Source organism: Arvicola amphibius, chromosome 1, assembly GCF_903992535.2.
Source record: "Arvicola amphibius chromosome 1, mArvAmp1.2, whole genome shotgun sequence".
NCBI lineage: Eukaryota > Metazoa > Chordata > Mammalia > Rodentia > Cricetidae > Arvicola > Arvicola amphibius.
Genome location: NC_052047.1, coordinates 187,069,848 through 187,084,130, shown reverse-complemented (window position 1 = coordinate 187,084,130; position 14,283 = coordinate 187,069,848). Strand labels below are relative to the sequence as shown.

The following is a 14,283-nucleotide window of genomic DNA, read 5'->3' as shown; positions in this document are numbered from 1 at the left end:
AGGTTAAGTGTCCTCCCCAAGGTCACAGAGCAAGCAAGGGCAAGACTGGACTGGACCCTGACTCTAAGCTTTTGCCTTTTGAGTGTCAGGCAATGGTTGGGTCTAGGTTGTGTCTGTGGCACCTGTATCAGGTCTGAAGTACATGGTCTGGTTGGGAAACCATTCTCAACCAAAAGCCCAGGAGAGAACAAGACGCTCTGTGACCAGAGTGCTAAGGGAGTCTCCTAGAGAGGCAGAAGGCAGAGATTGCTCTGGGTAGGCCTGAGAGCAATAAGAGAGGGGAATGCATGTGGGCAGAGGGCAGGGCCTACAGGAGCTGCTGAAGAAAAGTGTGCACAGGGACATCATGGGTGCTGAATCATGAATGTTCCGTGGAATGGTGGAGGAGTAGCAGGGAAGCAGGGGAGCACCAACCGCAGGAAAGGCTGGGCTCGGATCTGCCGTTTATCCTGTAAGTAATGAGGAGCCATTGAAGGTGTGGGAGCTGGGGAATGACTTGGCAGAAGCCTAGTTTAGAAGCTTAAATTGACAAAGGAAATCCCAAAGTTCTATGCAGATGGTTATTGGAAGAATAGGCAAGGCAGGAGCAGGGCAGCAATCCTCAGGACCCTAGCAGGCCCAGCCAGGGACTCCTCTCCTGTAAAGGCCCATTCTAACCCAGGAAACAGTACTCTCTAGAAGGGTCCACCCCTCTCACTCTGCCAAGCACAAGGAGGCTCCCCCTCCTCCCACAGACTCCTCCAGACCCCAATTTTCCAGGCCTTGCCTGCGTTGGAGGGGATCCAGAGCTGCCTCTCCAGATGACATCACCAAGCAGTTTCTCATCTGGATACCTGTCCCTAGTGCCTGCTGCCATGCTGATACCCCACGAGGCAGATGCCAGAGGGAGGAGCCGGGAGCCTGCCTGCACTGGGGGTGGAAAAGAGAGAGCTGGGAGAGAGAATCCCACAGCTAGTACAGCTGTCTCCAGGAAGAGTGGCAGCCTGCCTGCGCTGTGTGACCCTGGAGAAGGGTCCCTTCGCTTTGCTTGCTGTTAGAGGCTCCAGCCAACTTCCCAGGCAGACTTCAGATGAGGGCCGTGGGTGTGTAGATTTTCTCCGGAATCTTGCCTCGGGTTTTTCTTGGCCTGGAAATGAGCTGATATCTGTCGTCTCACGGGCACCACGTCTTTATCCTCACTACCTTATCGCCTGGCCACAGACCTGGAGGAACTTGCTAATTCTTGCCTCAGCTTCACGTCACCTTTGCCCCACTTCCAGTTCAGTCATTTATTGTCCCCCTCTTGGAGAGGTAAGACCCTTCCACATAACAGCCACATCATCTGTCTGGCAGTACTTTGACCTCACACTCAGTGCCTACCACTAAAGGACGTCCGCGCTAGAGATGACCGCATGAATCTATAAAAATCCCAAACTCCAGTGTTGACTGGGTATGCCAGGGGTCCGGGGATGCCGTGAGGCAAGGTGCTTCCTAGACACGAAGCATCAATGGTACCTGAAGGCTGTGTGTGTTCAGGGGTTAGTATGTGATAGGTGGCATGGGACAGCTAAGTGACATTAGGGAATCTGCTTCCCCTTGAGACATTCAGTGTACCGTGTGTAACGTGGGGCTCTGTGGAGCCCTCTGTGGAGGTTTCTGTGAGGACCAAGCATGATGCTGCTTCGCTTCAATGTTGAGTATGGGACTGACTGAGAAGGGCCCTGATGGGGGCTTGCATGTAATTGGCGTTCTCAGGACTTAACTCCCACCCCTGTCCCTCATTTTGGTCTTGTATTCTCTTCTCCTGTTTTTCACATCCGAGGCCCCCTCGGTGGCTGGTCCTTTTCTGGTTTGTGCTGTGGAGGCACTGATCACCCCCAGGGCACAGTGGGAGGCCGTCTGTCACCCAGTGCCGAGTCTGTCTAGCTGGTGCAGAAGCTGGTAACATCTGCATATAGATGCTGGTCTTCCCAGGTTGTGTTTCTGCCTGAAATGCAATTCTGGCTTTTCAGGAGCTCCCTGGGGGCTTGCGTGTGTGAGCTCATGGGGCACACCTCAGCTTCTGAGCCTCCGAAGGTTCCATTGGGGCTGCAAAGCCCACACTGTGTGGGAGAAAAGTTTCTTTCTCTTTCCAGGAGAATGAACTTCTTTGACTCCCCCAGGGTTCTCTGGCATAGACCCCGACAGCGCCTTCTTCACACAGGACCCAGAGGTCTAAGCACTGCGCCCCACTTTTGGCTGCATATCTGAGCTGTGGGACAGGATGGGTTATGCAAAATGAGTCATGCTGAGGCCCCACCCACTAAAGCTGGCCCTCGTAAGCCTGGGCATCAGAGTGAAGGGGTTTAGAAGCTCCTGGGATAAGTCTCCATTCCTAAGTGGAGGGTCGTTGTGTCGGAAGGACAGTGTGTATGGAAATAAACGAGTGCTCTGTAATTAGAAGAGAGGTGGACTTGAACCATTGAAACGGCTGTAAGTGGCTTGACTGTCTCTGTATGAGCTGTGGGAACTGCATGTGTCTCTGTATGACTGTCTCTGTATGACTGTCTCTGTATGAGCTGTGGGAACTGCATGTGTCTCCTGTCCTCTCTAAACCTCTCATTAATCTGGGAATTAAAGGGGAAGGGAGAGGGGGTGTCTCGAGGTGAACCGAGCCGTACCTGCCGGGCTCATGAGTCAGACCCCGTCATATTGAGGGAATGTGTCTGGGGCTGAGGCACCACAGCAGACGGGAAACGCTGGATTAGCTCTCTGGCCACACAATTGTGCGGAACTTGCTAGGGTTTTGCATTTGTTTTGGTTTTGGAACAGGGGTTTTGACCAGCAACCCAGGCTGACCTTGAACTCTTGTTTCAGCCACTGGTGTGGGAAGGACAAGCTGACTGACCAGCGTGGTATAAGAAATGTACTAGAATTCCCTTGTGGGTGGAGAGGTCTGGGAAGTCTTCCTGAAAGAGGTGGTTAGTCATTTTCTGCCTGTGGATTCGTTGAAGGCTAGCAGGGCACCCTGTCTTTGAGGGTGTCCGCGGTGATAGCCGAAAGGCAGAGATTTGACAACACATCCAGCCATATACCATGCGATGGACACCCTGTCTGTCCACTTTCTAGCCCGGTGCTTGTTTCATGAACGTCACACTGGTTCAGTAGCCAAGTAGGACAAAGAACTAACTTGCTCCTGGAAGCGGGGCTCACCCCAGCCTTTGACTCTAAGGCTCTTGAAACTGCCCGGAGCCTCAAGGCAAGGGAAACCAGTCACCCTCTGCTGGTTGCGATGGCGGCGAGGCCCCGGAAAGCTCCTCCGGAAAGCCTAACACTGCTGTCTGCCCGGCCCTCTGAGAGCCAGGAGGACAGGAATGGAGCCGAACTTGAGGAAAAGTTGGCGGGGGTGGGAGGATGGGGGGATGGGGGTGGGCTCAGCTCGCCAGCACTGGCTCTGGGACTTTCTTCTTGGGTTTCAAGTAAACAGTCTGGGCCCTCCTCCCATCCCCTGCCTCCACCCCCAGCTCCTCATTCGACGGGTCTCATGTGTTTCTATTTAAGGGTTGCAAGTAAAGCCCTAGTGATTGGCGGCCTCAAACCCTCTTGACTCTTTGCTGGACCTAGGCTGTGGAGAAGTTCTCTCCCTCTCCCTCCTGAGGGGATCCCTGCTGCCTTTTCTCTCTGGGTTTACAGGCTGGGGTAGAGGCAGCAGGCCTCCTGGGCCTCCCCTTCGCCTCCCTTCTTTCTCTCTCCTGTGCTCTGGTCTCAGCCTTCATGGGCCGCCCACTGTGCTCTTGGGGCCCTCCTCTCACACCCCAGCCAGCACGAGAGTCTGGAGAGAGGGGAGGCCCCAGGCCTCGCTGCAGACTCCCCCATGCCGGGCTGTGACTAACTTCACGGGCAGCAGCAGGCTTTTCCCTCAGTTTCCTTGTCTTCCATCTCTGCCTGACTCTGCCTCTCTCCACCCCCTTCTCCTCCCCCGTCCCCTGGCTCCCCATGTCCCCCGGTCCCCGCGGTGCAGCGGGCCGGTGTGGGGCCTTGCTATATGGCCTGTCCTTGGGGTCCAGCAAGCTGCGAGCCCTGGCTACGGGCTGCTCCTCGGTGCAGCGCTGGCAACCGAGCAGCCTCCCTCGAGGGCGATGGACAGAGGGCGCCCCGGACGCGGGGCCACGGCCGGCCGCTGGCTCACTGCATGCTTTCTGCCCTCGCCAGGTGCCGACACCAACGCCGAGCCCATGATCCTGGAACAGTACGTGGTGGTGTCCAACTATAAGAAACAAGAGAACTCGGAGCTGAGTCTCCAGGCTGGGGAGGTGGTAGATGTCATCGAGAAGAACGAAAGTGGTGAGTGCCTGGCCTTTGACTGTCCACTCCTGGTTCCAGCCTGGCTCCTGGGCCCTGCTGGGTTTTTGTTCCTTTCCTCCTCCCCCATCTCTGCAGCTATACGTTATTTCCATCTGGCAGGGAGAGGGCCGAGAAGTCTGAAGTTCCCCTGTTGGTTTGGGCTGCAGGCCAGCAGTTTGCCTGGTGGTGGAAGAATGTCTCCCTGGCTTGAGGCTAATTAGCCAGCTTGTGCTAATGCAGGGCCAAGGTGGCAGCTGAAGCATCCATGCTCTATTCAGGGGTCCCATGCCATCTGAGGCCCAGAGGAGATGGTAGCTCTAGAGCCCAATGACAGCTTCCCCAGTTGAGCTGTCTGCCAGGATCCAGACAGAAGTGGGAGGACCCAGCCTACTGGTGGAGAAGACAGGGCCATGACAGTGGGTTCCAGAGTCCCCAGACCTCTGGCAAGGTGTCTGAGGAAGGGCCAGGCCTGTGGGAGGTTGGCTCGTGTCTGGGCAGTGTGTGGGTAGTGAGCTAGCTGCCCCCTGCTGAGCTGGAAGCTACCAGGACCAGGGAAGAAGGCCCAAGCGCTGGATAAAGCCAGGTCCTGGAGCCAGGAAGGGTCCTGCAGCAACCACTGTGTCGTTAGGAACTGACACGGGGAACAAACCATGGCTTCCCAGGGTTCCGGAGTTCTTGCAGAGTGGACTGAAGTCCCCCTTGGTATCCCTGGCAAGAAAAGATACAGCAGATGATAGAGGGAAGAGGGCTCAAGTCTGTCAGTCCCCTGTTGCAACTCCTGGGACCCGTGAAGGGCCGGAAGGTCCTTGGAACTATGGCATCCCCTGCAGCTTGAAAGCCCCTGCCAGGCTTGAGAGGATTCAGGATCTTGTTTTGGTTTCAGTTTCGGTTTGCTGGGGGAAGGCCCTGGGCATAGGTGTACCCCGGATTGCATTTGTGGGCCCTTCAAAAGGGAGGCCTGATTGTCTTCTCTTCCTTCTGATATTTCAAAAGGAAAGCAGTTCAATGTGTCGCTGTGCCCATTCTGTAGATAGAATGACTGAGGCACAGAGAGCTGGGCAGAAACAAGTATCCTGAGGTCAAAAACAGTGCTCCCAAACTTCTGAATGATAATGCCTCTAGGTGGCTGCAGAGAGGCTAAAAGAAATCTCATTGGACATTCTAGGGGACCCAACTCCCCAGCACAGACTGATCATTTACCCTCCCTGAGAACTCAGGCTCTGTCCTTGTGCATGGGTGGTTGGCAGGGACATGGCACGCATGACAGAACATGACCTGGTATCAGACCTGGATTCCAGGTGACCACCGCCTGGTTCCCTTCCTGCGTAAGCTTGCCGCATCATGCTATTGTCTCATGGGGATGGCTCTGGGAGCCCCAAGGCCCTGAGGCCCCATGGGAGGGGGGGGGTCTGTCATAATGAGAGGCAACAGGGGAGGAAAGTTTGTTCTCTTGGGAGTCTGCTCCTAGTAAAGGCAGGAGATCGCTTTTGAATGCAAGGGCAGTTCTTTCAAGAAGTTTTTCCCTGGGGACTCGCCCTCTGCCACGTGTACCTGTCACATCACCACCTCTGTGTGACCCAGAGTAGCAGGAGGTCGTGAGCCTCTGAGCCTGGGGTCAGTCAGCCATTGGCCAGTAAGAGTCCCAGTACATGATTCCAGGCTGAGCGTGGTGGCACATGCCTTTAATCCTAGCATTCAGGATGCAGAGATAGACACTGTCTGGAGTTTGAAGCCACCCAAGGCTAAATAGTAAGGCCCTGTCTCAAAAAGTAATAAAATAAATAAAAATTAGAAAGGACTCTGGGGACTCAGTTACCTCTCCCCTTTCCATCACGTATCTGTAACCCTTAGAGTACATGAACTCTTGCCTAAGGGTGAAGGAAGGAGAACCCGGAGATGTGCGTCTGTGTTAGGCTTAGAAACCTGCTTTCCTGCATAGCTCCTTTGGCTGTAAAGGGACCTCAGCTTGCCCCTGCCACTCATCCCTGAGCGGCCCCGGCTAGCACAGAGACCCTGTAAGAGCCCTGGGTAACTTCAAGTCCTGCATCTCCGCCAGGCCTTACCTATTCCTTCTGTAACATGGCGTAGCCTTGTGGCTGCTTGGAGTGGAGGCTGCCTTGTGTCTGAACTTCTGTTATTTGTGGCTTTTCTGCTGTTCTCATGGTTTGTGGAGATAGCTGCGTAGCTACACGTGTGTCTGAACAAGGATCTGGTGTACTGTGGCTACCTGTCTGTCCGTCTGTCCATCAGGATGGCTGGGATGGACACCCAGCTTAATGAGAGAGACAGGGTAAGGAGGAGAAGGCTAGATGGCCAGACTTCAGCTCCTGGGAGGTAACTCTCTGGTAAAGAACCCGGAGGCTGGGCTGGGGAGGCGCTGTAGGTGAGCCGTGTGCATCTGTGAGATGGTTTGGAAGGAGTGGTGAGTGAGGCTTCAGAACTCCGGAACAAAGACCCAATTGTGATGCCTTTGACCTGGGACACGGTGAGCGTGTTGCAACATTTCCACTGGCGTTGTTGGGCTGCAGCCCCACTGAGTACCATCCCCCAGACCTCCCTGTGTGCCATTTGGGGCAGGCCTCTGCCTGAGTACCCTTTCACTTAGCTGGGAGCCACTCAGATGGAGGGTCTATGGAGAGACCTAGAAACCTCTGGCTCTGCCTGATTGTCAAAGACCCCCTGTGACCTGGACCACAGCCACAAGGTGATGTGGGATGTGGACATGCCAGCAGCACTCTGTGGCTGTCACCCCTCTAAGGAGATCTGCCCAGAAAGTCACCAAGTCCATAGACAGTAAGCGCCAGGTCCTAAGCCCCATACTGAAATAGGATAATTGTACCAGATTCGTGGAATAATCCTACATGATAAAAGGCAATTTACCATTTGGTAGCCAAAGTGACAGACGAAGAGTTTAGGTGATTCTTAGAATCCAAAAGCTGAGGGCTCTCCCTCCAAAAGGGCCCCGGGGAGGCTGAGATGTGCTGATCTCAAGTGTGGAGTGGGTAAAAGTGTGTGTGGGTGACAGGTGGATCAGAGTCATGGACCCATCAAGATGGTCATCCTGGGATCCTGCCGGCACATTGCTCATCGGTAGTGCGGTGTTAGTGATTAAATCGATCGCTTGAACTTGGAGGCAGGTATCAGTTGAGAAGATCTCAAGAAGGTGATGTGCAGCCGGGCGGTGGTGGCGCACGCCTTTAATCCCAGCACTCGGGAGGCAGAGGCAGGTGGATCTCTGAGTTCGAGACCAGCCTGGTCTACAAGAGCTAGTTCCAGGGCAGGCTCCAAAGCCACAGAGAAACCCTGTCTCGAAAAACCAAAAAAAAAAAAAAAAAAAAAAAAAGAAGGTGATGTGCTCCCACGCTAAGGATAGCCCATCTCAAGGAGCACATATCTGGGTAGAAGTCGCAAGCACCTTTTTGATCAAACAGAAAGAACCCATGTAGGAAGGCTCACTGTCCACTGGTCAATAGGACACATGGAGCAGAAAGATACAACATCCAGCAAGCCACGCCAGGGCCTGTAACAGCCATTGTTTCTTTATGGAAACTCCTTGACCCTTGACCTGAGCCTCCTTATAGGACATTCTTGTGTCTCAAAGACCCACACCGGCTGCCCCTTCTGGCAGGCATGGCTGGCGTGACGTCTACGGGCAGGTGACGTCAGGGTCCTGGTTGCTGGTTTCTGTGTTGAGCGAAGCTGCCTGCAGCTTTCCAGGATTGTTTCCTTCCGAGACTGCAGCCAGGGCAGGCAGTGTGGAGATGAGTCAACAGAATTTCTCCTGCCTCAGCTTTTGTCCTCTGAGTCTGTTATCTCCTGGTATTGCCATGATACCCTGAGGGTTCTGATGCTTCCTTGAAAACAAGGGATTTTGAGCTCCTTTGTCCCCACTCTCCCCACGAGAAAGCTAAGCCTTGGGGTGCCTTACCCTCCAAACTAGTGCTTTGGTCCAGTTGATCTGTGACTAAACGCTGGAAAGTCCTCTGGCTTTTTCCAGAGCTGACTGAAAGACCATGGGAAAATCTCACAGAAGCCAAGAGAGAAGCATGAATCCCAGCCTTCGGGAGGCTGGGGCTGGGAAACCTTGTTCTTCCCTTTTTTGGATGTCTCTGTCCTACCCCCTCAGAGTGTGTGTGGGGGAATCATATGGCATTCATGTGGTGGTCAGAGCACCAGTTTCCCCAAACTGGTTTGTTTTCTGCTTCCACTGGGAATTATGGGAATCAGGTGTCAGACTCAGGTGGTCCAGCCTGCAGAACAGACATTTTAACTTATTCTTGTCAGCTAGAAGGCAGGTTTTAAAGAAGAGAGCTGTTAGGGTAAGGGGTACTGCACAATATGGTGTCTGTAACCATTTTACTTGGGAGGCTGTGTATCGAAGCAGAGAGGGCCAAGAGTCTAGAATTCAAGTACTGAGTTTCAGATCTAATGCTGTGGACTGAGGATGTTGCTCTATGGTGGAGTACTTCCTTGGCATACTCAAAGCCTGAATTTCACCCCAGCACTATAGGAAGAAAGGAAGGGAGGGAGGGGGAGGGAGGGAGGGGGAGGGAGGGAGGGAGGGGGAGGGAGGGAGGGAGGGAGGAAGGAAACCAATTTTTAAAAAATTTTTAAACTTATTTTATTTTGTGTATCTCAGTGTTTGCCTGCACGTATGTATGAGCATCATGCACATGCCTGGTACCTGCCAGAGGTCAGAAGAGAACATCAAATTCCCTAGAACTGTGGTGGCGCACGCCTTTAATCCCTGCACTCAGGAGGCAGAGACAGGCGGATCTCTGAGTTCAAGGCCAGCCTGGTCTACAAGAGCTAGTTCCAGGACAGGCTCTAGAAACTACAGGGAAACCCTGTCTTGAAAAACAAAACAAAACACAAAAAAAATTCTCTTGAACTGGAGTTATAGATGTTATATGGGTACTGGGAACTGAACCCAGGTCTTCTGTAAGAGCAACATGTGCCGTTACCTACTGAGCCGTCTCTAGCCCTTCAGAATAAAAGGGGGCAGTGGTATGTACCACAGACTTTATAAAGGGGGAACATACTGTACAGGGCGCTCATTAATTACTCCCTGTTTTTTCATGATATTAGAGTACTTCCTTTGTCCCAGGCACTGTGATAATTGTTTATACACCCATAATGTCTCTGTCTAATGGGTGTGGAAATTCTAGCACTTACGATGAGGGGTGTATTGGGAGGATGGGATAGCTTTAATTTTTTGACTTAAATTTGTTTCTTAGGGTTGCAGGGGCATTCATGCCACAGCGTGTATGCAGAGGCTGGGGGATAACACACGGGAGTTGCTGCTCTCCTACTGTGTGGGCCCTGGAGATGACACTCCAGTGGCTGTGCTTGGTGGCACCCCACCCACTGCTCCATCTCCCCCACTTGGCATACCTTTCTTTATGACTCTCCGCTGTCTTAAGTTGACTCTGTTTAGCTTCTAAGTTGTGTGCTTAGACTACGCTTGACTAAGGAACGACCTGAATGCTGCCCCAGACTTCCAGCCGTAGGAAGTGGACATCCCAGTAAAGACAGGCGAGGCCGTTTCTGGAGAGGGATACTTTATTGCCAGAGGCACTGCCGAGTAGTGAACCACTCAAAACAGCCTTGTAGGAGTGAAGCTCCCTGAATCAGCCTGTATTGGAGGTATGTCTGGCCTTCACACGGTCCTGTAGGAGCATCCGAAAGCCTTGCTCTGTGATAGCTCGTCCCTCCCTAAATGCATGTGTGTGTGTCCCTGCTGTATTTGCCTAATCAGCAGTTCCTAAATCCATTCCGGTCCAAGGCCGTCTCTGGTATGCAGTGTGTTCACTTCCCGAAGAGAGGGCCAGAGAGCATAAATCCCTGAGCAAGTGAGCCTGGGGCCCTTTGGCCCAGCCTGTTCACCATGGGACAGAGGTTATCTTGCCGCTGCAATTGCAAAATAGCATCCTAACGAAAACATTAGACTTCAGGTTGGGTAAACCTGGCTGTGATTTTGAGGCGATTGCTTTGTGGCCCTCGGAAAGTTTCTTGGGTCCTCCAAGTACTGTTTTCTTTCCTATAAAACAGGAACAACTGTGCAGCCCCTGCCACAGCTGGAATATTGAATATTAGAGTTGGAACATTCTGGTTCAAAAGGGCTATGTGTTGAGACCCAGAACCACAGCGAGTGCCCAGTGTGTCACAGCGCAGACAGGACTCTGGGAACGTGAGCTGTAGCTTAGAGAGCAGTGTTGGCCTAGCGTGTACAAAGCCCTGGTTTGACCCCAAGCATGATGGTACCTATCTGTAATCCCAGCCCTTGGGAGGTAGAGACAGGAGAATCAGAAGTTCAAGGTCATCCTTGGCTGCGTAGCAATTTTGTGGCTAATCCTGGCCATATGAGATCCTGTCTCAAACAAAACCGCACCCGACTGGTACACCAGTGGCACAGTTTACCTTCTTGGGCCCGTTTCCTGGCCAGACAGTAGGTTACTCTGGTTCTGTCTCAGCTCTGAGGGTCTGTGGGGCAGAGGGCAGCAGGGCGATCATAGCCCGTGAAGTTAGGGCAGCACCTGCTAGAGCTGCCTTCTTTGGAGTTCTTACTTGTACAGCTCTTCTTGTCCCCAGCCTGTGACATAAAAGAAGGGCTTGTGACAGAAGCCCGACTCCTGCTGGCGACCCAAGAGCAGATGCCTCCTGTCAGGATGCTTCGTGCAAGGCTGGCAGAGAGGAGGGCCGCCTTGGAATACCACCACACTGACCATCACAGTTCTGTCACATGGGGCAGAGCAGAGGTGCTGGGGGAAGGGCAGCCAAGCAGGGAATAGGCACCCCATGTGGAAGTTAGGCAGCCCTGTGTAAGTTAGGCTGTGGTAAGTAGGGGGAACCCGTCTTCCTGGCTCTTGAGGGGGGCAGCTAGAGCAGGTGGGGGGCAGACAAGGAAATAGTTCTTTCCTAAAGCTACATGTGCCATGGCTATTGTCAGGAAGGCATCCAAGAGCTTGTCAGCACCAAGCGCTGCCAGCCACATGCCGGGAAGCAGCTGTGGTTCCCAACAGAGCAGGGCAAGGGTGCTGGGCAGGTAGAGCAGCCGGTCACCCTCACCTGATGCTGTCTCTGTAGACAGAGGTGGCCTGACTCTTGCCTGTGAGTGGGCAGTCCTGGAGACCCTGCCCACCTCCCCATGTGCACACACACACACACACACACACACACACACACACGTGTACATACTGCCTTTGTCCCCAGTGAAGTGGCAGGTCTCATTCTGCCGGCTGAAGTCTTGGGAGAAGCCCTTCCCACATGCTCTCCACTCTTATGTAATGGGCTTTAGTTAAGTGCAGGGCACATGTTTTCTGGGGAGTATAATTTGTCAGAACCTCAGGGAATTTGGGTTGAGAAATTGCCACTTTCCCCAGCTTACCCTGGGGACGCTGGATATTACACACTTCAGCACTTGGGTTTTCGGTAATCATTGTGGTGGTAACTGAGGGTAGCCCACGGTAACCACCTTCGTTCCTATCTGCATCTTTCTAGATTCCATAACCTCATCCTCTGATGTCCGGTGCTGACCAAGAATCCTAGTCTTAAGGTGGAGAACAGCCGGGGTGACCCAGTTAGCTTATATGCCCTGAAAAGTCTTGTGGGAGTCAGTGTTCCCTGAAGCTCCCCATCTTGGATCCTGTTGAATCCCCCCAAATGGAGGGAAACTTCTGGTTCCTGTAGCTCGAGTTCATGAAACTATTGTTTGGGTTTCATTGTCTCAGCGCATGCTCTGTAGCTCCCTTCTGAGCTGGGCATCTCTCAGGCCCCTGCTAAAATTCATTTGTTTCTCTCAAGCTTTTTATTGGAATGGATTGTGGGGAAGTGGCCCAGGAGCACTCCGGGAGGGGGGGGGTAAGAGAAAGCCAAACTCCAAGTCAGTCTGCCAAAGACTAGCAGTAAAGCGAGCCTGGGTCCGAAGCTGATTTACCATGGCCATGTCTCTCTCTCCCGTGATCTGGTCCACCTGCACTGCCACGGCCACTGTTGGATTTCCATGTCTCGGAACCCAAGTGGCCAGTAGTCTGTACGTCTGTCCTCTCAGATGCCTGCTGGGAATCATCATCAGAGAGGTCAAGGCCACCTGGGGAAGTGTCTGTTCCTGCCAGCTAGCTGGGGATTTTGAGCTTTTTCCAAGGTGCTCTCTCTGAATCATAATATTTTAAGTTTCACAGGATAGGAAACCAGGCGATTTTTAAAACCCCTTGGTAACAGGCAGGGTGGAGCTTGGTGTTCTCTCTAAAGAGGAAACTGAAGTCCAGAAAAGTGAGGTAACGTGTTCCAAGGTAGCACAGCAAGGAAGGCAGACATGAGCACCATGGGCCATTGTCTGCCCAGGGTTGGGAGCCTGAGTGCTTGCAGCGTGGATTGTGCTTCTTTGAAAGGCCAAACCCCAGAGGACTTTGCTGTGTAAGCTCCCTGCACTACAAAGAGCTAAGAAGCAGAGATCTGTAGGGCAGAGACTCTAGGAGAATGGAGAAAGTGTGGCTTCCCTCATCTTGGCTCCCCAGGTCCTTCTGGAGGGGCTGGGCTGTATATGTGGTGGATCTGGAGGGGTTTGGGTGGGGTTTGAGCTGTACCCCCCCGGCACTAGTCCGGGTACCTCCAGTCCGTGTTGCCTTTTACTGTTGTAACCAAAAGAACCATCCTAGCCCTTCTCTTACAGCCCCATACCACATGGAGTAGGTCCTCCATGCTCTCCTCTCCTCCTGCCCTCAGTCCTCAGGGAAATCCTGCTTCCGTAGCTGGGGGTAGTTTAGTCAACAGGCGTGGAGACACATGGCATACATAGGGCTGGAGTAGAGTGGTGGACAGGTGTGGAGAGCCTACTGTGTGACCCACATCATACATAGGACTGGAGTAGAGTGTTGGACAGGTGTGGGAAAGAGCCTACTATGTGACCCACAGCATGCATAGGGCTGGAGAAGAGCAGTAGACAAGTGTGAAGAACCTACTGTGTGACCCACGGCATGCATAGGGCTGGTGTAGAGCTGTAGACAAGAAACTGTGCCCTTGTCTTGCTTGTCCTTGCTGACAGTGACATCCTGAGGTTCTCTATCTATATCCCAGATACTGTGAGCTGGTTACACTCCCCCTTGTAAGGCCCAAAGCAAGGTGATGCCAACTCCAGGAGGCTAGGGTTCAGGATGGCACATGGCCTGCGTGCTGTGGGTTTCATGGAGGCACAGTACTGGATTGGGTAGAGGGACGGCTTCTGAAGATGGTACGTCTTGAACAAAGAGAGGCAGCAACTTGTAAGGAGAGAGGAGTCCGGTGTTGCGGGCAGACTGAATAGGTGGAACCAGGGCTAAAAGAAGGAGATTGCCCACTAAAGCTGAGTTTAGCTGTGGTAAGTAGGCTGGAGGTGCCTATTGTGTGATATCAAATAGGAAGTTACTCCCTGCTGTGCAGAGGGAAGGAGGCAGGCAGGGCTGCCTCATGGCTCTCAGACTTGGGTACTGAGGGGCCAGCTTCCAAAGTCCCAGAAGTAATGTAACAGCTGTCAAGGGACGGGAACAGGGTTCCTTTTTGGGCTACTCTTCCTGCCAACTGGGCCCTTTAGGCTGTGGCTAGGCTGGACTTTAAACTCACCTCCCAGCCCTGTCTGTGCATTCAGTCTTGTTCCTCTCTCAGGTCTGCACACGTAGCCCGAAAATGCAGGCTTTCCTGTCTAGCTTAGGCTCTGGAGTTAAGCTCCAGAAGATGTGGTGGTGCTGACCATGGCTGCCTGAGTTGTTGAAGGAGGCCGCTTGTTGGTTCCCAGCTTCTCAGCCCCGAAATAATCACACAGAAACCTTATTGGCCCATTAGCTCTAGCTTCGTATTGACTGACTCTTACATCTTAATTTAACCCATTTCCGTTAATCTGTGTATCGCCACATGGCTGTGGCTTACTGGATAAACTTCCTGCAACTGTCTCCTATGGGGCTCCATGGCTTCTCTCTGACTCCGCCCTCCTTTCTCCCAGCATTCAGT

The 14,283-nt window shown here is 53.0% G+C and overlaps 1 protein-coding gene across 1 annotated transcript in view; it reads left to right on the top strand.

Annotated features, from left to right (window-relative positions):
* Window positions 1-14,283, top strand: part of Sh3pxd2a (SH3 and PX domains 2A) — a 203,038-nt gene that overhangs the window by 145,218 nt on the left and 43,537 nt on the right. The window contains 1 exon segment of the mRNA XM_038321072.2: window positions 4,171-4,302. Coding sequence (XP_038177000.1) covers window positions 4,171-4,302 — 132 coding nt within the window.